This window comes from Syngnathus floridae, chromosome 5 (assembly GCF_059516105.1).
Source record: "Syngnathus floridae isolate MCC-2025c chromosome 5, RoL_Sflo_1.0, whole genome shotgun sequence".
NCBI lineage: Eukaryota > Metazoa > Chordata > Actinopteri > Syngnathiformes > Syngnathidae > Syngnathus > Syngnathus floridae.
Window position 1 is genome coordinate 1,159,682 of NC_142417.1, and position 22,855 is coordinate 1,182,536.

General features: G+C 43.7%; 4 protein-coding genes across 5 annotated transcripts; 2 read left to right on the forward strand and 2 right to left on the reverse strand.

Moving 5' to 3' along the window:
* Window positions 1-2,441: 2,441 nt before the first annotated feature.
* Window positions 2,442-3,749, forward strand: nkx2.7 (NK2 transcription factor related 7). The gene is made up of 2 exons (XM_088376722.1): window positions 2,442-2,792; window positions 3,188-3,749. The coding sequence occupies exons 1-2, from the start codon at window positions 2,612-2,614 to the stop codon at window positions 3,652-3,654; spliced, it is 648 nt and encodes a 215-aa protein (XP_088232848.1). The 5' UTR covers window positions 2,442-2,611; the 3' UTR covers window positions 3,655-3,749.
* A 3,647-nt stretch (window positions 3,750-7,396) lies between these two features.
* Window positions 7,397-8,448, forward strand: nkx3-1 (NK3 homeobox 1). Its single transcript, XM_088376421.1, has 2 exons — window positions 7,397-7,645; window positions 7,739-8,448. Exons 1-2 carry the CDS (start codon window positions 7,492-7,494, stop codon window positions 8,119-8,121), a joined length of 537 nt encoding a protein of 178 aa, XP_088232547.1. The 5' UTR covers window positions 7,397-7,491; the 3' UTR covers window positions 8,122-8,448.
* A 2,984-nt stretch (window positions 8,449-11,432) lies between these two features.
* On the reverse strand, window positions 11,433-16,359 carry slc25a37 (solute carrier family 25 member 37). The gene is made up of 4 exons (XM_088377089.1): window positions 16,073-16,359; window positions 14,491-14,719; window positions 14,324-14,380; window positions 11,433-13,667 (listed from the first exon to the last, which is right to left on the reverse strand). The coding sequence occupies exons 1-4, from the start codon at window positions 16,265-16,267 to the stop codon at window positions 13,141-13,143; spliced, it is 1,008 nt and encodes a 335-aa protein (XP_088233215.1). The 5' UTR covers window positions 16,268-16,359; the 3' UTR covers window positions 11,433-13,140.
* Window positions 16,360-17,095: 736 nt separating this feature from the next.
* entpd4 (ectonucleoside triphosphate diphosphohydrolase 4) lies at window positions 17,096-22,196 on the reverse strand. Of its 2 annotated transcripts, none has more exons than XM_088376431.1 (13): window positions 22,045-22,196; window positions 21,684-21,813; window positions 21,305-21,502; window positions 20,984-21,189; window positions 20,771-20,921; window positions 20,551-20,654; window positions 20,232-20,291; window positions 19,997-20,127; window positions 19,190-19,356; window positions 18,795-19,119; window positions 18,470-18,555; window positions 17,998-18,159; window positions 17,096-17,908 (listed from the first exon to the last, which is right to left on the reverse strand). In XM_088376431.1, the coding sequence occupies exons 2-13, from the start codon at window positions 21,689-21,691 to the stop codon at window positions 17,674-17,676; spliced, it is 1,833 nt and encodes a 610-aa protein (XP_088232557.1). In that variant the 5' UTR covers window positions 21,692-21,813; window positions 22,045-22,196; the 3' UTR covers window positions 17,096-17,673. The 2 variants fall into 2 exon arrangements, with proteins under 2 accessions (XP_088232557.1, XP_088232556.1); XM_088376430.1 differs by having other exon boundaries at window positions 19,973-20,127.
* Between the last annotated feature and the right edge of the window lie 659 nt (window positions 22,197-22,855).

A 22,855-nucleotide genomic window follows, 5' to 3' on the forward strand; every position in this document is an offset into this window, starting at 1 on the left:
TCATCAGCCTGCTCCCCACCCAGCCAGCCAGCCAGTCAGCCAGCCAGCCAGCCAGCCCGCCTGCCTCATGGATAGGTGATGCTGCAACTCAAGCAGGCCAATTCTAGCATCTTCTCACGCTGGCTCATCAATGAAGCATGGTACACATGTCGGCCTGCCGATTTGTAACGTCCAAACCATAAGGGAAACACTTGGCATGTGATTCTCCCAAGTAGAATTTCACATTGCATTGTGGCCAACAGAAAAACCTGGGTCGATTATTCAATGACGACTCATTCGCCCACAGCTCTAATATATATGTAGATACTGTACATATACAGGTGTATATATATAGATATATTTATATACAAGATGGCGCCAAAGCCCAAACCCTAAGTAAGTAGTACATTTGCAAGTATGAGAGGCTAGGAACATAATTCAGGAGTATGTCATACATATACTACAAAAACGCTCTCACAACTGAAAAAGACATTTCCGTATCATTTCCCCATCCATTCGGGTGAATCTTTTAGAGGCTTCCACTAATGGAGCATTTTCTGACTTTGGCTGGAAGTGGGTGAAAATGCGAAAATATGGCGAGATTGTCAGTGTGTGTGTGTGTAGGCTCCTTGTGTGTGTCCACGGCTGCGCTGGTGTCACTTTTAATAGCAGCTGGCATGGCGCTTTAAATACACAGAAACACCTCGTTGCCTGGAAACAGATTTTTGACCCTGCGCGTTCACTTGGTTGCCCGTCACTTGGAGCGCTGCCCGGTTGTATCGCCACCCTGGGAGTCACAAGCCGAGGAATACATGAATAATGAGGACAGGAGAGGATCATTATGCAGATGCCATTCTTACCATCTGCTTGGCGCTCTTGAAAATGTGCTCATTTGATTTTGTTTGTCCCTGGATGACAAATAAAGCCTGCGACACAACGTTAGGTCGAATGAGATCCACCGTGTCAAAAATGATGGCTCTACCAAGTTAAAAACGCACACCTCCGATATTCTTGCCATTCAATCGGGATCAACTCAATCACTGCATTTTAGTGCGACAGAACGCAACTTGGGTCTCACCCTGCTTTCTCACCCCCCGCGTGTGTGTGTGTGTTTTACATTCATGATGTCCCCTCTCTTTCCCATGGAACTTGTGGCATATTCATCAGCACTGTGACAAATTAGATGTGCGGTGAAATGGAATAGCGGCAAAAGATTAGATCCACTCCAATCTCGCCAGCAATCACTATCCCCTTCAGTTCTGTGGGGAAATACCCAAGGACAGCCAAGATAATGAGATCATATTTGACTGCAGAAAAGTCTTCGAATGGCAGCAGAAAGACACTGAGCTGTCTTTCGTACTTTATATGCTTTATGTATTGTGCCAAAATATGGATGACACACTTTTTAGACAGTGGAAACAAAAAGTCTACACACCCCTGTTCAAATGCCAGGTTGGAAAGAGATATGTCTAAATCATTGTAAAACGTTATCACCATTAATGCGGCTCATATAAATAGAAATATATAAATCAATTTAAAAAATAAATAAATATATATATATATAATAGAGTTGGGAAAGTAAACATTATTTTGTTAGATAACAATCCTGATCATTTGATCAGGTGTGTTGCAACTGGGAGACGTTTCACTTGCTTTGCTGCTTAGGGAACAAATCTGGTATGACAGCGACACCTAGCGGCAAATCATAGGAAGGTTTTTTAAGCAACCAGTTTTAAAGTTAAAAGTTTTTAAAAAATTTAAAGGAAAAAGCATCTATCTTGATGAAACATATATGAAAGAATTTATCCAAATATTTATTGAGATAAATGCATTGAATGTGTTCATTTGTTTCATCCAAACTTTCTAAGGTATTATTATATATATTTTTTTTAAATCGGCGTATTTCTTTAAATTTTGCAACGAACTATCCAAATAATGCGCGGAGTAGCCCCTGAAGTAGTAGATGTTATCATTGCATTAGTCAACTTAAAACAACAAGGATCCGCTGCCGCTGCCGCTGCCGCTGCGGCTGCATCATCGTCAGTCACGCATTGCAGGCTGGCGCCGTCGCCTCTCCACTTCCACAACATGAGGTGTCGTGTTTCTGTTTGTTGTGGCCTCGGACAACACTAATAACGTGTCTGCACAACAATGTTGATGGCAAAGCTGGTCAACATCACCAGACGTCACTCAACTAACCCCCCCCCCCCCCCCCCAACCATCCAGCACCAAATATTTATCAGAATATTGCTACTAGATGAACAGGGGTACTTAATAACGTCCTTCTAGTGATTAGCAAGCAGTGTCAGATAAATGTTCACCAGACTCTCACTGCCTGTCAGACACCATTGAGCCCACTTATCTGTCAATTAGGGTCCTCCCCCCACCCCCACCCACTTGAGTCCTTCCAGTGTGGTGCGTTCAGGTGTAAGGTGAGAAGCATTCGGCAGGAGATCAGAGCGTGTGGCCTATTTGTCGGCTTCTTTTGGGGGGGGGAAGAGATGACAGAGGACATCCCCCCCCCCATGTGTTTAAAGCTGCACGGGCTACCACGCCGCCACTCAGTGTCAGAGGTCAGGCCACATCGAGCACAAAGAAGCAAGAAGAATATTGCAAGACAAGAAAAAGAGGGATGATGCATCCCAGCGCGTCAACACCGTTTTCAGTGGAGGATATTTTGAAGCTTCAAGAAAATGAACATGAGGGTTCGCTGGCTGAGCGAGTTGCTGCGGTGCACCATCACAACATGCACGGGAGGCAAAAGAAGATGTTTGCACACCACGCAGAGGTGGAGGACCAGATGAAGAAACTTGGTAAGATAACTACGACTTGCCCCTCTGTTGCCTGATCTTGAAAGGTGGAACACAACTGGGCAAACCTTAGAAAATATTCATATTAATTGTATACAATGATGGGAAGATGACTGAATAGAACTCTTAACAATACGCAATTGGAGATTTCTGGCATACGTAATTCAATTCAGATGATATTTCAATGCTAACAATGGTTTTCTACATTAAATTGGATTTGAATGCAAAATGGGAATTTAAGATTTCCGCAAATGAATATATGAAATAAATGCAAATACAAACGATTTGTAATTCAATATAGTCCAAACTTGACTCATAACGCAAATACATTTTCAATTGGAACCATGAAAACAACAGTCAATTTCTATTCTTAATAACAATATGACGTGTTTTAACAGACACGTGTCTTGAGCACAAGGGAGGCCCCGAAGGTGGCGCGACCTCTCGCAGGAGGCCGCGCATACTCTTCTCCCGGGCTCAGGTGAGCGAGCTGGAGCGTCGCTTCCGCCAGCAGCGCTACCTGTCGGCGGCAGAGAGGGAGCAGCTGGCCCTGATCATCAAGCTAACGTCCACCCAGGTCAAGATCTGGTTCCAAAACCGCAGGTACAAGTGCAAGCGGCAAAGTCAGGACAGGAGTCTGGAGTCGGTACCCCGGAGGGTGCCCGTGCCGGTACTGGTCCGAGACGGGAGGCTGTGCGGGGCGAGCTCCCTGGTCCCGCCAGCTTGCCGTGCAACTTTGGGCTTATTGAACGGCACGGTTGGCTACGGTAACGGCGGCGCGTGCGCTTGGAGTTATCACGGTGTGCGCGCCGATGTCGACAATACGTACTTGGTGTGCGCGCTGGACGCTCTCAGAGGCTGCTGACAATGCCGTGAAAATCAAGACCTGATTTGTACAGAAAGGAAGATCATTTCAACTGATTTCTCTTTTGTTTTGATATGACGAGTGATTTGTTTAAATGTGGCAGACTGCTTTGAAAAAGGACACCACGAGATAATCCACTTTGTCTGCACGTACTTTTTTCATGCCTTAGTGTCATGTAAGGTCTGCAATAAATTTGCTATGTCATTATTCATTTGTGTTGTTATTTTAAATGAGTTAGTCAGACAGTCAGGTCAGGAAATCAGTCAGTTAGTCACCCAGCCAGCCAGTTAGCGAGTCGGTTTGTCAGACAGTCAGGCCAGGCAATCATTCAGTTAGTTGTTTCGCTAGCCAGCCAGTTAGTTAGTCGGTTAGTCAGTTAGTTAGGTCAGGCAATAGTTGGTCGGTTAGTCAGCCAGTTAGTTAGTTAGTTAGTTAGTTAGTTAGTTAGTTAGTTAGTTAGTTAGTTAGTTAGTTAGTTAGTTAGTTAGTTAGTCGGACAGACCCAGAGAAACAGGTAATTATTTAGTAAGGGAAATTGTTGCTCTGTTATTTCGTACGCTAGTCAAACAAAAGAAACATTTTCTAATAGTTGCCGGAAGAACGTCAAAGGAGGAAGTGACACCCGACCTGAGGCGAGCTGCTCTATCAAAGGGAGCTCATCATTGTGCCATTGACTAATCCAGCTGATAAGAGCTCAGCGTCCGTCCCGTCCTCCAGCTTTGCTTGGTAAACAAACCCGCAGACTGAGAGGCTCTTCAACTGGGAGAGCCGTTCCATTCAACTGTCACTCACTGCAGAAAGTCATCATTTCTCTTCCATTCACACATTTTCTTTGCCACCATATAGAACATGTGCGAGTCCGACGAGAAACTGGAAGACCACCACGCGGGTGGCATAAACAAAAAGAAAAAAAAAGGACTTGTTTAAACAATGTCTACATGATGACTTAAGCTGAGCTGTTAGTGGGGAAAAACCCCTGAAGGTGGAGAGGAGGTGAAGCTCTGTGATAACGCTGAACATGTAGACAGAGTGGAGTCCAGAGACACTTGAAGACATCACATAGGCCTATTAGCCAGCTCCCTCCCACTTTGTGTGTGTCACAGGAGAGACAAGAGATACTTGATTACAACGCACTGATTCACATTTCATGAGGGTCATCTGCTAGCCAGAATGACGTGAGTGCGCTCAACACATAAAGAAGGAAGGAGGGGGAAGGGGGGGGGGCACGCGAGAGGTAAAAGCAGCTCACGTCATCTGGCACGCTTTTTAATTGTGCGCCTTTTTCATCATCTCCGCTATGCTGACAAGACTTTTACAAAATGGGATTTCTTCCGTCCTCTCAACCGGCATGACTCATCATCTTAATCTTTACAAGATGAATCTTAGTTTAGGAATAGAGGGGCACTACGTACATGCTGCTGTTTGCCTTTTGGTGCCTTATCTGACTCGAGAGTGCTCTCTAGTGGAAGACCTTCACATTACACTAAAAAAACAGTGATGGTTTATGCAATATATAGCTTCCTTCCTTCCTCTCTCTTGTGTTTCTTTCTTACGTTCATAGTTAAATGAAAACAGTTGGCTCGCATTACCTGCGCCACAACTTAGACCCACTACAAACTAGTCTAAGGTCTTGTCTCGAATTCAGTTATTGTCAAGTGTGCCGGGGACGTGAAAAATAACATGGCGCAACGTGGTCTACAAAATTCCCAAACATGGTCAACTAGAATTACCACGGTACGAAAATAAGAATGTGCTCGTTTATACGTGAACTGGCATGTGAAATGAAATGAACTGAAGTCGGTGACGTGATGAAAGAGGCAAAAAGCCGGCCCGTGTCGCAGAGCAGGCTGACACATGTAATGTTACGCCACGGCCTCGGACAAAGACGGCAGGAAAACAACAGAAGATTAATGACGAAACAAGTCGGGATGGCTCAAAGAAAACATTTTGCGGAAGATAAACAGCTTCCCGGTGAGAAAGGTCACCAGTTGAGCTGTCGCTCCACGTGTTCGGTCGGGGCAGTTACAAATCTTTACAATGCTTAAAAACTAGACTAAACTATTCTCAAAGGGTGGGACAGGCTCCCACTGGTGAAAAAAAAAAACCCACTGTTTAAGTGCAATTCTGTTGTATTTCAATTTCAAATTCAATACATTTGAATTTCATCTTGAAATCTTTTTAACTTCCTATGTGCAATACATTTGAATCAACACTTTCCCAGACAGAACTAGAGAAAGTCAAGGTGAAAGCTATCATGTAAGCCATCTTAATACTATGTTGACCAGACAACAGCTAAAGCCAGGGAAGAACCTCTTTACTGGTTCTAATCGGATGCGTTTAGAATCATTCACATCTTGCTGTGCCCTTCCTGAACAGGGAACAGGATGTAAAAGTGTGATTAGGATGTGTACACAACAAATAATGGGTGAAATATTGCCTAATCCATATAAAAACACAAGCGCTAATACGGTTATTACTGACCTTGTAGAGTAAGACATAAAAAATAGGTACTGCACACATTCTCCTACAATAAACAAATTGGCTGTTGTAGTACCAAGTCTGACCTGTGAGAGGCAGCATGGTACAAAAGCACACCCAGACCAAACAAAGAAGAAGAAAGAGTAGTAGCAGAGTAATCAAAGTAGCAGCAGTGGTAAAAGTAGAAGGAATACAAGAAGCTCATTCTTATTGATGTCCAGCAATAGTTCAAACCATTTCTGAGCAAATCAAAGACGAAAAATTACCGACACATCCCACACCAAAATAATCATTGGTACAGTAAAATCTCCCGCTCTTCATTTGGTCTTGTTGATCACCCCAAAATGTCCCTTAAGCAAATGAAGCATGAAGTCCCAGAGGAGCACGGACACGGCTAGTAAATGTATCATTCTCGGGCCACAACAACAAGCCAACAATGAAGGCGTCCGTTCAGGAGCCGGTCAAAAGGTGCTGAAGTCATTAGTGCAGTCCAGTGGCTAGGCTACGACCACCCACTCTGACCCTTGATTCCCCCCAGGATGGGTCAGCCTACCTCCCGGAAGTCCCTTAGGAGAAAAAGCTCAATGAATCAATGAGCTGGCCTTTTATACTGTTGGATTGTATTTGAATTGTGTTATTTTAAGAAGTCAAATTGTACCACGGAAAATGCAAATTAAAAAAGTAAAATGAACACCTAAAAATATTTATTCTTGCTATTATTTGTATGCATTTTCAATTTTACTATTTTCTTTTAAATGCATTCGCTTATTTTGTAAACCGCATTTAGCCCTTAATATTTTCGTACCCATATTTGAAAAGTTATTCGTTTGTCTGTTGTTTTTTACACTACATATTGGATTTTAAAGGACATATTGTGGTCTCGTTATGGCCCTTAGTTTTGAAAACGGATTAATCTGTGCATTGTTTTAATTCTATTTAATACATTTCTAAACATTAGCATCAACATTTTATTCTCAAGTTAGCTTTTTATTCATATTTAAAAAAATAATTTTTGTTGTAACTTTATTTACTATTGTATGTTCTTTTTCTCTTATTACCAACTTGTTTTAAAAACGGATTCATTTTATACATTTTTTTTACTGTTATGGAAGGTGATTTTTTTTTTTATTTGTACTCTTTCAAAGTAATATGAAAATTCACATATTCGATTGTATTATTTTGTCAAGCAACTGCAGCGAAAGTCACTGAGCGAGCACGAGTACACACCTCCTTCCCAAACCCGCCCCCGCACTCGCATAAAAAGCTGCTGTGTGCACCCACGTGCAAAAGAGCACAAAGCACTTGAGCACCCTCTGACACGCAGAGGCCTACCTCACAAGTGGACCTGTGGATGGGAACATGTCTGATCCGGTCAAACCTCGGACTTCTTTCCTCATCGAAGACATCCTCTCCCTGAAAGACAACGCCGCCTTTGTTGAGAAACGCTGCACGAGGGAAGAATGGGAAGCGGACGCCCAAAAGTTGTCTGAGTCAACGTTTGTGGAGCACACAGGTGAGCTCAACATCTGACTAGAATTTCTTGCTTAATGATTTGGCTCTGGCTGCTGTTTTCATCTCATTTATCATCCTATCTTCCTATTCACAGCATCTCTGGACGCATCCTGTCCCGGCACGTCCGAGCCGGGCGCCTTCGCGTCCGTGGAAAAACCCAAACGCTCCCGAGCGGCGTTCACGCACCTCCAAGTGCTGGAGCTGGAGAAGAAGTTTAACCACCAGAAGTACCTGTCGGCTCCCGAGAGAGCCCACCTGGCCGGCGTGCTAAGACTGACCGAGACCCAGGTGAAGATCTGGTTTCAGAACCGCAGGTATAAAACCAAGAGGAGGCAGCAAGCGTCAGAGTTCCTCAAGGACACGTACAAAGGCGACGCACTGGACCCGGTGGTGTTGTTTGGCTCTTTCTGTCGGGCGTACCAGTACCGACCCTACTTGTGGGACTACGGTGGGCCCTGGAGGCCTGCGTTGTGGTGAAAAAAAAACAAAAAAACATTCACTGACTATGCCAATTTGCCTTTTGATTGTTGTGACCATAATAATTTGTATTTGTTGAGGAAAAACTGTCATGAAAAAAAGTGTCAAAATACTCCACGACGAGTCAATGATCATTTTTTGTCATTGTTGACAAGATGGAAATATTTCACAGCTCTGGAAATTTTAGAGAAAGGACCACAAGCTTGTTTTGAAAATAGCTCACTAAAAATGAGGCATTGTGATTTCCTAGGAATGTTGTCCAAAGTGATCATTTGAAAAGGTGAACACGTTCAGTGATAGAAATAAAGTGTTTCATTTTGATATTGATCTGTTTCCTGCTGTGTTAAATCATTGTTGGTAAATATTGTGGGAACTCATCAGAGTTTTAACAAAATGAATGCCATGAATCATTCATAACAATATTCTGTATCATGAAACTAGGAGATCTTGGTACTGAGCATTCAGTTCCCGAGAGGTTTGAATATTGGGTCACTTTCTGATGAATTCACTCGAAAAGTTTAGACCCACAACCTAAATGGGGTCTAAATGGACTTGAGCAGCGTTTTCGTATTGAATCTAATGTTGCGGCAGGTTCCAGATGCATCTGATAAAGCCAACAGGAATGACAAGAAGCACTAATGCGATGACTGGCGAGATAAGGCGGCAGAGCAGTGAGTGCGCAGGGTCACGCGGGACGACTGCGTCGCCGTCGGCTGCAACAGTCGGTCGGGAAAGTTCAATCCGAGTAGCGAGTTCACACGCGTAGTCGTGGCCAACTCGATAGGAGAGCGAGTGCCACACACAAGAAGGTACCGTGTCGACAACACGAGCGACAAACATCTTAAAGAGCTTCGTCTTATCTCCGCTCGTGGGCATGGCGAGATGTCAACGTAGCATGAAGCGGAGAACCTGTCAAGTGGCTCCTCTCCTCCGTGGGATCATTCCAAGCCGACCGACCGGTCGGCGGGCGGGCGGGTCAACAGGTTGAAGGGGGTAAACAGAAAAGTTGGACTTTCCAGACATCCAAACGCCGACTTCTTATCTATCATGTGCGCGGCCCTCGGCGTAAACAGGTAATTAGACATGAAGAGGGCAGATAGCGTCTGTTTTGACGGCCGTGAGAATGTGACAGGAATCTAGCGGGCACGCGGACATGTTGATAAAGGAATCTGCCATTGTAATGCCCGCACAGGCTGAACACTATCCCAAGACCAGCAATTACAACCACAATTCTCAAATGTCTTCCATACAATTGCATTTGTTTATTCCCAACAGTCCAATTAGATGTCTACTGTGTTAATCTAATCCACCTTCAGAATAATAAATCTTGTCTCAGAATCATTGCTAACCCCACATCTTAGTTGCCTTCGAATATTTTCCTGTGGCACCTGGATCGACTGGATTTGGTTGGAGGGAAGTGATGAAAAGCACCGAAGCATTAGCTTGTGTACCTTTAGATTAACGACTTCCCATTAGGAACACCAAGGAGGGACTTGTTGTTTATTTAGGCTTAAAAGTGTGGTTAATGGTACTAGGGACTCTTTATCAGGTAAGGAAACAGTGTACCTCTCACGATAACACAACAGGGGCATCGAATTTGTCACCAGCAAATACTTTTTTTATTTTATTTATTTATTTAAATTTAATTTAATTTAATTTAATTGTACTAAGTTCATCTTGTTTTTCCTTGTTTTAATCACTTCACTGGTTTCTTTTATATCAAACAAATTGTTTTAGGTTCTTTACCTGACATGTTTCGGCGGTTTCTTTAATTTAATTCAATTTAATTTAATGATAACTGACTTCAGTTTTCCCTTTCCATGTGCGAGTGCCCCACAATGGGTTAAATGTGTCTTTAAAAGGACCAGCAGATCTTCATCAAAGGATGAGAAGAAAACCAAAGCTGACCACAAAGGAAGTCTTTGTCGGCGCTGCAATGTGCCGTGACTGTCTGACAAATTTGTTGGGTCTGATAAGCCGTTTTGAAGCAGCTCTGGATCCCCCATGTTACGAGGCCAAAGAGGCAATGGGCATCCTTTTGAATCCTGCGCATCCAGGAGCTATCACTGCGCGGATGTTTGTGTGTTAAGACCAGCATGTATTGAGTAAAGAGGCTGTTGTCATTTTCCAGCGCTTATCTTCGGTATAAAGATGTAAAGTAGTCAAGCAAATGGACTGCAGATGAAACCGACAAGGACGGAAGACGTGGCATCCATTGTAGGCTCGGGATAAACAACATGATCACGGACAAATCAGGGACAACTCCGCCACACCACCTGTGTACGTGTGCTGGGACATGCCGGCTCCGAATAAAGCTCGCCACTGTCTGCAGCCCGATAAGAACGGTCTTGTTTTTGTTCCATCCGAGCGTATCGGTAAGTATCTGCCTTCATGTAAACAGTCCAATAAATGACAGCCAGCACAAGAAGAACCACGAGCAGAATTATTGCCAGCACAGCGGGGTCATTTAAAGGACATATGTGGTCCGAGTCTGGAGCTAGACCTCAGTTACGTGGAAAGTCTCACGTGTCTGGTTGTGTGGTCCAGGTCTTAAGATCTTCAGTCCATGTCTTGAACTAGATCAAGGTTATGCAATCAGACAAGGAGTCCGAGGTCATTTTGGGTTTGCAATCAGATCATGTGACCTAATTTTCATGCTTGTTCCAGATCATGCGAGCCATGTCTCAAGCAAGTTCAACCAGTTTTAGGCTGCTTCAAAGTCTTGAGAGAAATTTAAATGAGGTCAGAGTAAATACTCATACTAGTGATCCTTGTATAACGGTAGTAGTCTGGTCCAGACCTCAAACAAGACCCAGGTCACGTGGATCGGTTTTAACTCTAGCTCAAGGGCAAAGTTGTCGAGGTTATGTCCTTCAGGTTTAAAGGCAGTCCTGGAAGGGTAGAATTTAGGTTATGCTAATGTCTAAGGTCATGTGATTTGGGGTCTTATGCTAGCCATTGGTAACCAGTATCAGATCAGGCCAGATCTAAAACTGGTCTTCGGTCTAGTCACAAGAATCCTCAGTCATGTGGCCCAATGGATGTAATCCAAGTGATGCAATCCAAGTGATCCTGGTCAAAAGATTGTCGGCTTTTGTGTGGTCCAAGAAGAACGGTAGGTGTGGTTTAGAGCAAGTGAGAAGTCATGTGACTTTTTCGCGTTTCGAATAAAATGCTGTATAATAGCGCCCTCTGCTGGCACCACAACGGAATGGCACAAATTGGACTATTGAGGCCTTGGGGAAAGACAGGAAAGTAAAAAAAATGAAAAAAATCTTCTTGGTAAACAAAAACTTGCAAATAGCGACTGATACCAATGTCATTATATTTCATTTATTTCAGCTCCAGTGTTACATGCTGCAGCAGCATTGTTACAATGATGTCATTTATGCTTGGTCTGACATTCTATTGGCCTTATTTGTGCGTAAAAAGTGTAACCAATTTACAAGTACAAAATCATCACACAAGCACACGCCACTATTCCGCACTGTGTGACGTGTATTAAAAGTATAGTGACCTAGAAAGACGTACCGAGCATGTTTCTTCACTTGGATTAAAGACAATTACCTCATGAAACGCAGATGAAGCAAATGCATATACTATAAAGCTCGTAAAAACAATTCCCATTTCCTCCTGGGAAAATGTTGCGAGGGCAACTATGGCTTATATAAAGTGGACTGTGAATGATTTATAAAAAAAAAAAAAAAAGCCATCATTAAACACACCCAAACAGTGGGGGGAAACTACAATAACAAAAAGGTCCTCTTGCCATCTTGCATATTTAAAACAATGTTGAGGCACAAAAGAGACACACAGTGGTCACCGCAATAGGAGCAAAAATGAACAAACGGAGTGTGCACAGTGAAAAAGCAGGTGCATAGAAAAATACCATTTGTTACAATCCAATGTCGTTTGTGGCAAGTACACATCGACCAAAAAAAAAAAAAAAACCTTCTGTTGTATTTTTTTTTTCCTTCGGATTGGTGAATATCTTCAAAAATGCAAATGGAGTGGAAAGGTGAATAAAAAAAATGCGTCATATGTGATGATACAATCTGCAACATTTATGTACAAGTCAGGTCAGTGTTGAGCCCTCCAATAGCTGCCCTGTGTCTATTCGATTTCAATGGGAGGGCAGAGTGTGTGTGCGTGATTCAGCGGCGGGCGGGCGGGCGGTCATTTGGCTCACTCGGCAAACCGATATGCCAACAGAGGCTTGAAGAACTAATGGCTATGGCAAATCAATTCCTTGATCTTCCAGTGCAACTTCATGGAGGTGGACGTGTGAACCGCTCGACCATGGTTATATGCTGCCTCTGATTTAAACATAAAATATATAAAGCATCGTACTCTGCTGCAAGCAGCTGAAGCGCTCTTGATTTAGTAAGACTTGTAAGACAAGTTTGCGTTGGAAAAAAGTCCAGCATGACGTCAGCTCTGGGAAGTTGAGCAACATTCCTGACGTGGATTTCCCGCTCGATATGGCGCTGCATGGAAGCGGAAGTTCTTTTGAAAATTGCTTTCGTGCTTGGAGATGAACTTTACTCGTACCGGATCAACCAAATGCAGTAAACGGTAAAAGTGTCAAGAGAGATAAGAAAGCAACGTGTTTTTTGGGGTCAGCTAAAATGATGGAAACAGACTGTCTCAATAAAAGAGTAAAAGAGGCACTTGGAAATTGGAGTGAGGATTCATTTTTCCGTGTCGACAGATTCCTAATAAATAAACACAGAAGGAAAGCAAATAAAGCAGCGTTGCGCTGCTTCCTTCTGCAGCCATTAAAATCACAAGCGAGGCAAATAAATAAATACCAAGAACTCTATCTAAACATCATTCAAGACTTTCTTTGCTCCACGCATAGCTGTGTGCGCTGGAAAGAATGTCCAACGATGACTGTGTGAATTCGTCCGTGATTCTTCTGTCCTTGAGTGACGTCATCATGGGGGGGGAGAAAAAAAAGTGCAGACGTCAGTGAAAACAAGGAGGCGTGTCACAACTTGGCTACTTCCTCAAACGCGTTCACTTTGCGTTCCTGCCGGCGGGTCTCGCCTCCTGCTTGGTCAGGAAGTACTTGAAGAACTCGTAGACGGACCAGGCGATGGCCGTGGATGGCATCTGGTAGATGACTCGGGCCCGCACGCCTTTAAAAAAAGCCGGCACGCCGCCGAGCTGGTACACCGTCCTGAAGGCGTTGGCCATTCCTGACAAGTGTCCGCTGATGTTGACGGAAGTGAGCGCCACGTTCTCCTGCGTGTTGAGCAGCGTCTTGCACACGTCCAACGGCGTGGTGACGGCGGCCGAGATGGCGCCGGCCGCCGCCCCGGACACGATGTGCGTGCCGGGGTGGTAGTGTCTCTGGGGATTGAGCCATTCCTGCATGGTCTCATAAGTGATGAAGTGAACGGCCTGGAAGGGGATGTTCATGGTCAGCTGCGTGCTGTAGCTGCGGTAGAAGGCGCCGGCACCCTCCACGCGCGTCATGGTGCGAACGCAGTCCCAAAGTCCACGATAGGGCGACTTGTACATTTGCATCCTCTGCTTCACCACTGAGCCATGATAACACAAAGACATTCAGGAAGCTTCAATGGAAAGGTGATTTTTTTTTTTTCTCAGTTTTGGACCATGGAATATTTGGAAGGGCACCACAAGCGCAAAATGAAGTTGGAAGTGAGCGACTTGAAAGCGTTAGTGGACGAACCAAACGAAAACGTTGCAAAATTGTCTTGCCGAAAATGAGTTTTTTTCTGCTGCTTCAAAAATGTTTGAGGAAGGAGAAAAAGATTCATTTTCCCAAATGACCTTTTACTTGACATTTTGCACCCGTCTTTCGGACATGACGTTAAAAGGTGCAAAATCGGCAACCGTAATTCATCTCGTTATAAATTCAGTTTTCATTTCAAAGTGAGTTTTGTTGGGGTTAGTGTCAAGTGGTGCACGCCATTATTTAGTGATTATAAAACAATTAAACAACAGTTAAGTAACATTTTACAGAGACATGTTCAAGATATCAGATAGCACTTTTCCACAGTACAACACACATCATTGCTGTCAGGTCAAAACTCAGAATTATTATATTATTTGTGTTATTATGAATGAAACAATCAAAAAACAATCCATTTTGGATTTGGCTATTTTTCCAGTTGCGGCATGAATAACATTTATCTTTGTCAAACAGTTTGTATTTTGATTTTATTGCGCTTACCTTCAGCAGGGTTCATAACGGCATCATGGAGGACGGTGGCCACGCTGCCTGCAACACCTGCACAGACAATATTTAGGGTTTAATATTCCCAAAAACTGCCATTTAAATGGACTTGATATAAAAAAAAAAAATTCAAAAAAAGATATTTGGGGTGGGAGACTTTGTACCGTTGGCCAGGTGGCTGTTGCCTCCGCTTTTGATGACGTCGCTGAGGGAGTGCTTGAGGCGTTCGTAGCAGGCGAAGTAGAGCGCGTGGGCAGGGCCGGCGCCCATCATGGTGATGTTGAGGCCCCGTAGTGGTCGGAGGAAGCCCTCTGTGCGGATGATCCTTCTCAGGGCTTCGTAGACGCCTTTGTACTGGGCGTTGGGGTCGGGCTGCAGGCTCTGCATCCTTGTCTGAAGACAGAAGAAGACATTCATTGGCTATTTTTATTATGACAGCTGGCTTTTTACAAATATGAGGAGGGGAAAAACACACGAATGACGGTCTGGCGTGTACGAACGAGGCAGTGCTTTGTTTGAGTCCAGCGTGCCAAGTTATCTGCACAGCACAAAGCCTGTTTTTATTTGCGGGGAGATGGAGCCGGCGCTGGTGAGGTAAGATAGGCCCCGTCGATCTTCCTCTGCATGTTTTAATGTGTTTCCTTCCTTTTTGCGCTCACAATAAACTACAATTCCATTTCCGGTTATTACACAATTTGGGGACGCTCAAATCTTGGCTGATGTTCATGGCTGAGAATTTTTGCTGCACAAATCATATCGTCCGGACATGGGGCAATGAGTCACTTCAAATAAATAGAATTTATGAACTACAAAATGTTACTTCTTGTCTACAGATTTTTCACGTTATCTGATAGGGACTGTTTTTGTTACATACCGTTTTGGCCACAATCCAGTTGTAAAATCTTATAAACGTTGTAGTAGTACCTCAACCCGGGCCGTTATAATCAATACTACACAAGGACGAGGACATAAACACGCCCTTGACTGTGTGAGGTTGATTTCAAGAGTGTGTCGCCCAGATAAGGCCGCCCCCACACACACACCCTTCACAAGATTGGCACGAGGTGTGTCTCAATTGATATCTTGGGTGGTCAAGTCATTAGTTGGCAGGTCCACTGAACTTCAAATACACACCTAACATTTATTGTCAGGACACACACAAATATGACGTCTGGAAGAAAACATCCAGACGAGCTTAAGAGGAAATGACAAAAGGAGTTTGAGTAACAGAGGGCAGTTTGGCAAGATGGTAAAAGAGGAGAAGGAACAGATTCATGTAATTGCCACACCTATCAATGGAGAAAGATGACTTCATTTGCGAGTCATTTTAGTTGGTAACCATCACACTCACATGTCAAGGGTGTACTCGGTAGCGTTAAGTTCTAAAATGAAAAACTAGTACATTATTAATTAACTCAAGTCTGTACCTGGGAGTCAATGGAGACGTGTCAAACTTTTTAGTCACTAGGCGCAATAGAGACATAAGTTAATAGCTTGTGTTTAAAAAAAATAGAAAGTATAAGAATGTTTTTAACGCTTATCCACAACAAAAATGTTATTTCTAAACTGGCTTCCTTAAGTGAGCAAACAAGACAAGCTAACTGTGGTCAAGCAGGTTACATAGTTTAAAGCTAATGCTTGTTAGCAACACTGTCGTAGCCAGCCGACAAGCCGCGCGTGGTGGATTTGATACGGAAATGTTAATGGCGTGACTCGGGTTAAAATGAGGAGGTGTGCGTCCGTTACCTTGACGGAGTCCACCGGGTACATAACCGTATGCTCCAGCACGCCAGCCACTGCGCCCGCTGTCATGTGCGTGGTCACCGAGACATGAGGGGGCAAGGTCTCGTAGTCGCCGTCGCCGGGAGCGAGCTGGCCGCCTTGGCTCGCCGTCTGCGACATCTCCAGAGGTGACAGCACACGCTCTGAGCTCAACTCCATGCGTGGAGCGCTTATCGGGGTGTTATAGGCAGCGTGGACGGCCACAACATTTTCGGTCGTCACCACTCGCGGGAGTAAGAGGGGCGGGGTGACATTTCCTTGAAAAGGCGCGGCTTTCTCAACAATTAACCAATAGAATTGCCGATTCTGGCACACAGGGCGGGCTATTGGACTTTAGCGGCCAATGGGAAGTTGTCTTTCTGAAACTTGGCTCTCCCTACAGGCTCAGGCTCATCCATTGCATCTCTCATGACTTTTTTAAAATTTAAATATATATATATTTTTATATATTTTAATGAGATTTTCATTCACCTAATTGACCTTCGAGATGCATGTTGTACTTAAAATGTCTATTAAAAAAAAACAAATTCATATATAAAAAAATTAATTGCTGTAGTGCATAAAAAGTAAAACTAAACCAAAATGATATACTCCTTTTTAATCAAAACTAACTTTCTTTCACGATGACAAACAGCCCAGTGATACAAAGTAAAGTCAAATAAAACAAGATAGATGAGAGTGGGTGGGGGACTTTCTGAGTGAAAAGTAGTTTATCCTAATAGACTTTTGAATGAGTTTTACATTTTTATCACATACTGCTACTGGAATAGATAAGAAGGCTTGGTCATCGCAGGACAGCCCGATAACAGACTGAAGCTCCCAAAATTGCGGGTTCTCTTTCCTACAACTAAATTTGCGGTAGGATGTGCTGATTTAAGAATGTTTTACAATAATTGGCGAAACACTTCAACAAGACTCTGCACTTCAATAGTTGAAGAAAGGAGAGGCAAATCAATGAGTCTGATGTTTGCTCATCAAGCAAGAGAATTGTCAGAAAACACAAAGCTTTATTAGCATATGCAGCCAGACAAACATTGTGCATAAATAACATGTTGCGTGCATCAGGTCATTACAAAATGAAGCCCACCAAAATAGCCGCACCAGTCCTCAATCACATCATTTCACAGCAACAATGAGACAAAACAATTTGAAGGGCTCTGCCAGTGACAAGACATGTATTGCACAAGTATTGCATCAAATTCTTACGTGCACACATACAATTTCCCGGGAGGGGCGGTTTTAAGGGTATTCATTTGCAATCCAGTGCTCCTGCCACTTAAAAGATGGATTTATTTTCTATTAAATGTATAAACGTGGAAAAAAAAGCTCTTTAAAAAGGCAGAACGAGGCGAATGCCCACAAAATAAAATGAGTGCAACTTCTGAGTAGTTTTGATTTGTTTCTACAGCAAAAACAAAATATATTTGCCAAGTTTTTAGCATGATATGAATACAGTAACTCAGACATATTTTTGTGGCTCAGTAAGGCCTCAGCTCAAGTCTCACACGGGATCGTCGTGCCCGAGACTTCTCGTAATACAACACGGTGAGCACGTGGACGAGAGTTTACAAATTAATGGGGAGTGTTGGTGATCTCAAGCCTTCCTCCAGCCACGGCACGGAGGAAGGCGAGCAGCGCTGCGCGGCGCGCCGGTGGATTCGGCGAAGTCGCAGCATGTACAAGACGATTGACAGGAGGACGATGAAGAAACAAACCAGAAATAAGTAGTGGTTGTTGACAATCGAGAAGCTGTGGCGCCAGTGGGAGTGTAATCCTTTTAGACTTTCCTGCTGGATGTCCCTGGAAAAAAGAAAAGTCCGCAATCCTCATCAGGACAAACGTGACACAAAATGGAGGAACGGAATGCAACTTCAGCCAAATGATCTTACCTCAAAGGTAGAAAGCGTGTTCGGAAGAGAATAGCTCCGAGAGTCCACTGGACCTCCTTATCGTAGACCAGAAATGCTGTTTTCAGGTTTTTATAGTCAGGAGGGAAGGAGAAGCCCGAGTGCAAAACTTCATACATCCACGCCGATTTAAAACACTGATACCTGCAGACATCAAGAAATCAAGCATCATCACAATCCAAGACATCTTGAATTATATAACACATTCACGCCAGCTTTCGCTCTGTCAAAGTGCTCAAATGAACTAATACAACAGAACGTATCACATAAGACATTGGCAATAATAATCATAAATCATTTTGCTTAAGAAAAAATAAAGTCTTTCACCTTAATAGACAGCATATGAATTGTATATCATTATCAAGAGTCTCAGTAAAGGGATGGGTTTTAAAAAAGAGCACACTTGATTTTAGAATCATTAAAAGCTTTAAAATGAGAATGTGTGTGCATTTACTGCAGCCTGTGGAGATCGGCGTGGGAAGCGAATAAGCCGGCGTCAAAGCGTTCCCTCAGAGTCCCCCACTGGGTGGCGCAGTAACTCTGAAAATGTGAAAAGCACATGTTGAGCAAGTCGCCACTAGAAGCTTTAACTTTTTGCAAATAATGAGTCTGAGATTCATTTTCATTCCTCTACATCACACTATCAAAGTCAAACAAAATGTCATGTTTGACATTTCAGTGCAAAGAACTCTTGATGATATATCGACGCCATTTCCTACGACACGTGTGTTGACTGATTCTCATCGAGTGATTCACCAATGAGGATTGTAGCCATTCACCTTTGCAGCTTGGGCATATTTGGAAGCGTTGTAGTCTCCGCCCATGCGCAGCACATCCTCTGTGCAGTAATAGAATTCGGAGAAGCCAAAGAACTGGCTGTTGTTGTAGTCAATGGGCGGCTGGAAGACGCCGTTCAGAGACGTTTGAGTCTCATTGGTGCGGTTGAGGAAGGGTTGAAGTGCGCGTCTGCACTGGTCAAAGTCGCCTGTGCCCAGCACGTGGAGCTTCTGTTCCGGGGAGCCGATCTGGTCCCGCAGGTCCGTGGGGAGGCAGGGGTCCAGGATGGGGGACGCCGCCGTCTCGCCGACATGCTGACCCAGCAGCCTGGTCAAATCAGACACGAATGAAACGATGAAAATGAGTCCAAGCGTCGGTCGCTGGCTGCGGCACTCACTTGTTGCGAGCGGTGGTGTTTTTGACGAGGCTCTCCTCGTATGTTTGGCGTGCCGCGTTTCCTCCGAAACCCAGGAAGGTGGACACGTACACGCGGTACACATGATCAGTGCGATGGGCGTCGCATCCCAGATTAAATTCGGCCAGTAAATTCTTGGCCACCTCCTCCTAGAGAATAAATGAAAATGATGACGTTAGATCGTAGTGTGGGTTGACTTCTTTTTCCACACGACATGAAAATATGGAGCTTCAAACAGGACATTTTATTAGGTACACTACTGAGCGCCGATACAAGAGCTGCTTGCCAAATGGTTTGTATTGACTGTCAAAAGCTGACCCGACTGACGAGTTTTTTGAGATGTGATCAATAATTCTACCTTTTTTTTTTTTTTTTGCTTTGACTTACGAGTCCTGTATGGCGGCAGTCAACTCAACCTCACTTCACAAAAAGGCAACAGAAAGACAAACAGTGCACATGTAGGCGGACAGAACAACTACACACGGGCATATTTTCTTTATCCTCTGTGAAAACTGATCAGTGTTACATTTATCATTAGAAACTGTCATGCGTCTATATTACACTGCCCCCAGGTGGCCAGGGCATGCATGCAAGCTAGGAGCAGCACAATGTTCATTGAATTTCAGCAAAAGTATGGCAAATACAGAGAGCAGTCAGTCTCCAGGGGGACAAAAATGGTGCAAACAAAGCCAACAACGAAGCAAAAGACTGAGTGACAACCAAAGAGCACAACAAAAAAAAAACTGATTGATCATGGATAATAACCTGTTGTGGAGAGGCAAAGCTTACACTTTTGGGCACTTCAAATGCTATCTGTGTGGAAACTCCGCCCATGTCCAAAACACCTGCAGTTCTTTTTCTCACTAGCGCCTCCTGGTGATCACTGCCCGGGATATTGACCTCTACAACAGCGTCGTCATCTTGACGAGAGAGCAGGACAAAAAGGTAAGAAGGCTACAGACATTTTCTGAATGACCAAAAAGGCAAGGCAAGTTGTTAAAACACGAACCCTCGGTGTCCTTACCATTGTGAGCATGATTAAATTTTCCAAGGACAAAATTGATTCCGATCCACGCGTAGACCCCTGAAATCAACGAGAATATCTTTGCACGTTAATAATGCTATCCTTTTCCAAATGCTGCATCAAAATGTCAGCCAAGACAAATAACGCTCAATTCTGATTCACAGAGGGTTAGAGCGAACAACTTTCAAAATATCTTTATTAATGTGGTTGCACTTTCTAGCGGTGTAGAACTACACTGCGTTATAATAAGAGCACTTTTGAATACTGTACATACAAATAAAGAAAAACTACCAGGCAGTCAGTGTATTATTTATATTACCTTCCAGTTTTCCGGAAATCACTTCGGCATGAGAATCTGAGAACAGGAAGTCAAAGTTCACCGGGATGTCTGTTCGTAAATCTTCCAGAATCGCCTCCTGCTGACTGATATAAAAAAAAAAAAAAAAACATACAGAGGGCATAATAAGAAAAACATTTCTGTTGAAAACAAATTTTTGTTGGTGTGTTTTGTAATATTGTACAGATATATTTAAGTGCACCTCTCAGGCAGAATTCTCATTCCAGCTGTGCACAGGATGTAAAGCGGTGTTTCAATGTGCTTATTTTTGGGAATATGTTCAGCTGCAAAGCTCAGCAGTGGATGGATATAGTCACTGGCTTTCTCTGGTGTTTCAGCCATCTTGGAAATCCCTAAACACAACAAGATGAAGCATCATCACGTGTCATCATCTCTTTCAGATGCCTTTTCTTACCCGGTTTGATCTTCATGACCACCGACTTCCCATTTTGGTCCCTCATTTGCCGAATGTCCAGGAGCTCATGGGGATTGCCATTGTGACTGGGCCAGCAGTACACGTAAACCCTGGAACCACTGCTGCCGCAATCCACCACCAAGCCGTAGCTCAGGTCGGGATTGCTTGCGTCGGTCGCATCCACGTCCGACACCCGAGCCAAGTGCCTATGGAGAGCAAAACATTGCTCTCGTTCTTGTCCGTCACACTCGGAGGCCACAAGCTGAAGCATCCGGTCCTTACTCTATTGCACGTGATTGCTTAAAATGAGAATGGGTTTACCTGTGGAAGCTGTTTCCCTTTGTGGTCCAGCTGGCGGGCAACTTTCCAGTGACCAGAAGCAGGTAACACACTCCCAAGAAAAAGAGGAGCAGGCCAATGAAGAGCAGCTGCCTGGATGAAGGAAGCAAGAGACGAGGAAGGAGCTGGGATGGTAGGCTAAAATGCCAGGATGCTGGAAAAAGGCAGGAAAAGCTTATCCTAAAGGACAAAAAGGGGGGGGGGGGGGGAAGCAATATAAGATCATCTGAGATAAGATGTGTGTATATTTCTTACGAGGCTTGTTGCAAGTGTTGGTGGACTGAAGTCACAAGAGATATACTTCAAATCTAAACTACAGAGAATCCCTCTCGATGCGCTTTCCCACAGTCTAGGAACAAACCTGCCCATGATGAAGACTCTCCTTAGGGCTTTAGTCTCATTCGTGTGAAGCCGCCAGTCAGTAGGATGGACGAAGAAACTCCGGCATTCGGGCCACACTCCATTCCGGTTTCATAACGGCTCCCCATTACCTTGCATTGGCAAAAATTGGATGTTTAGAGTTGAATCGAGCTTGGCTGGGCTCCTCGATCGAACATTTGTTTCAAGATAAAAGCCAAACGATGTAAAAACAAAACAGCTGTTGTTTGCTAGCGTTAGCGTCATTCCTCCGCAATGCTAGCAGTGTACGTAACGAAACACTTATTTAATATTCGTCGTTCGAGTACTACACGTACGAGACAGCGAACATATTTCCTACTTACAATTCACATCGCCAAAGTCTTTCACAAACGTCATCTGCGCGATACCAACTGCTAGCCGGCCGGCTAAACTTGACAAGTATGTGGCAAGTCCCTTTACGAATGACGTGTTAGGGTAGGATTATGACGTATAGAGAGGGTGCGTTTGATTTTCATTCAAAGTTAGCGCGGTCAAATGAGGACAACGTTACGAAAGCACCCAACAGTCTGTGTGAAGGAAAAGAAAAGATGACACTGGCATGGGAGCTTTGTTATTTACATGTTTTGAATGTTTTCAAACAAGTAAGGGCAAATTCACTCCCTAAAAAAGAAGAGTAAATACTTTGTAAAATACACCCCCCCAAGGCATATTTGCTCGAGCCTGTTTTCGATATTTCCCCCCTCTAATAAACCTGACTCATGATAAGATCCGTGGCCTGGGATTGTTTTTTTTTTTTATTATTATTATTTATTTATTTTTTAAATACGTGGCTACTTCTGTGATGATTTGGTTTTTTATTTTTAAATTCCGAGTACTCGAAACCTGACCAATTGATTCAAATTCTTCCGCCCAACAGGCTTGCACAGTCAATGATGATCTCGGAACTGATCAGTTGGATTTTGGATTTTACCTGTTGGTCGTCACTCTAATCGGTTTGAACATTAACTAAAGAAACAACCATGATAAGGAAGTGAAGTCATTTCCAGAGCCCTTAGGAACGCCAGTCAGAATATGAGTATAGTTGGACTGGTTTTGAACTAGTTGCAAGTAGGGCTGCAGTCACTATCGAATACTTTTAGAATATTCTCCTGATTATTTAAATAATCGGATACA

Excerpts from the sequence above, each read along its gene's own strand:
- slc25a37 (XM_088377089.1), bottom strand. The coding sequence starts at position 16,267 with ATGGAGTTGAGCTCAGAGCGTGTGCTGTCACCTCTGGAGATGTCGCAG. Across the intron at positions 14,381-14,490 it reads CAACAGCCACCTGGCCAACG|GTGTTGCAGGCAGCGTGGCC; the intron begins GTACAAAGTCTC and ends TTGTCTGTGCAG. Across the intron at positions 13,668-14,323 it reads CGTTATGAACCCTGCTGAAG|TGGTGAAGCAGAGGATGCAA; the intron begins GTAAGCGCAATA and ends ATCATGGCTCAG.
- nkx3-1 (XM_088376421.1), top strand. The coding sequence starts at position 7,492 with ATGTCTGATCCGGTCAAACCTCGGACTTCTTTCCTCATCGAAGACATC. Across the intron at positions 7,646-7,738 it reads AACGTTTGTGGAGCACACAG|CATCTCTGGACGCATCCTGT; the intron begins GTGAGCTCAACA and ends TCCTATTCACAG.
- nkx2.7 (XM_088376722.1), top strand. The coding sequence starts at position 2,612 with ATGATGCATCCCAGCGCGTCAACACCGTTTTCAGTGGAGGATATTTTG. Across the intron at positions 2,793-3,187 it reads GGACCAGATGAAGAAACTTG|ACACGTGTCTTGAGCACAAG; the intron begins GTAAGATAACTA and ends GTGTTTTAACAG.
- entpd4 (XM_088376430.1), bottom strand. Across the intron at positions 20,128-20,231 it reads ATTTAATCATGCTCACAATG|ATGACGACGCTGTTGTAGAG; the intron begins GTAAGGACACCG and ends TCTCTCGTCAAG. Across the intron at positions 17,909-17,997 it reads ACACGCTTTCTACCTTTGAG|GGACATCCAGCAGGAAAGTC; the intron begins GTAAGATCATTT and ends TCTTTTTTCCAG.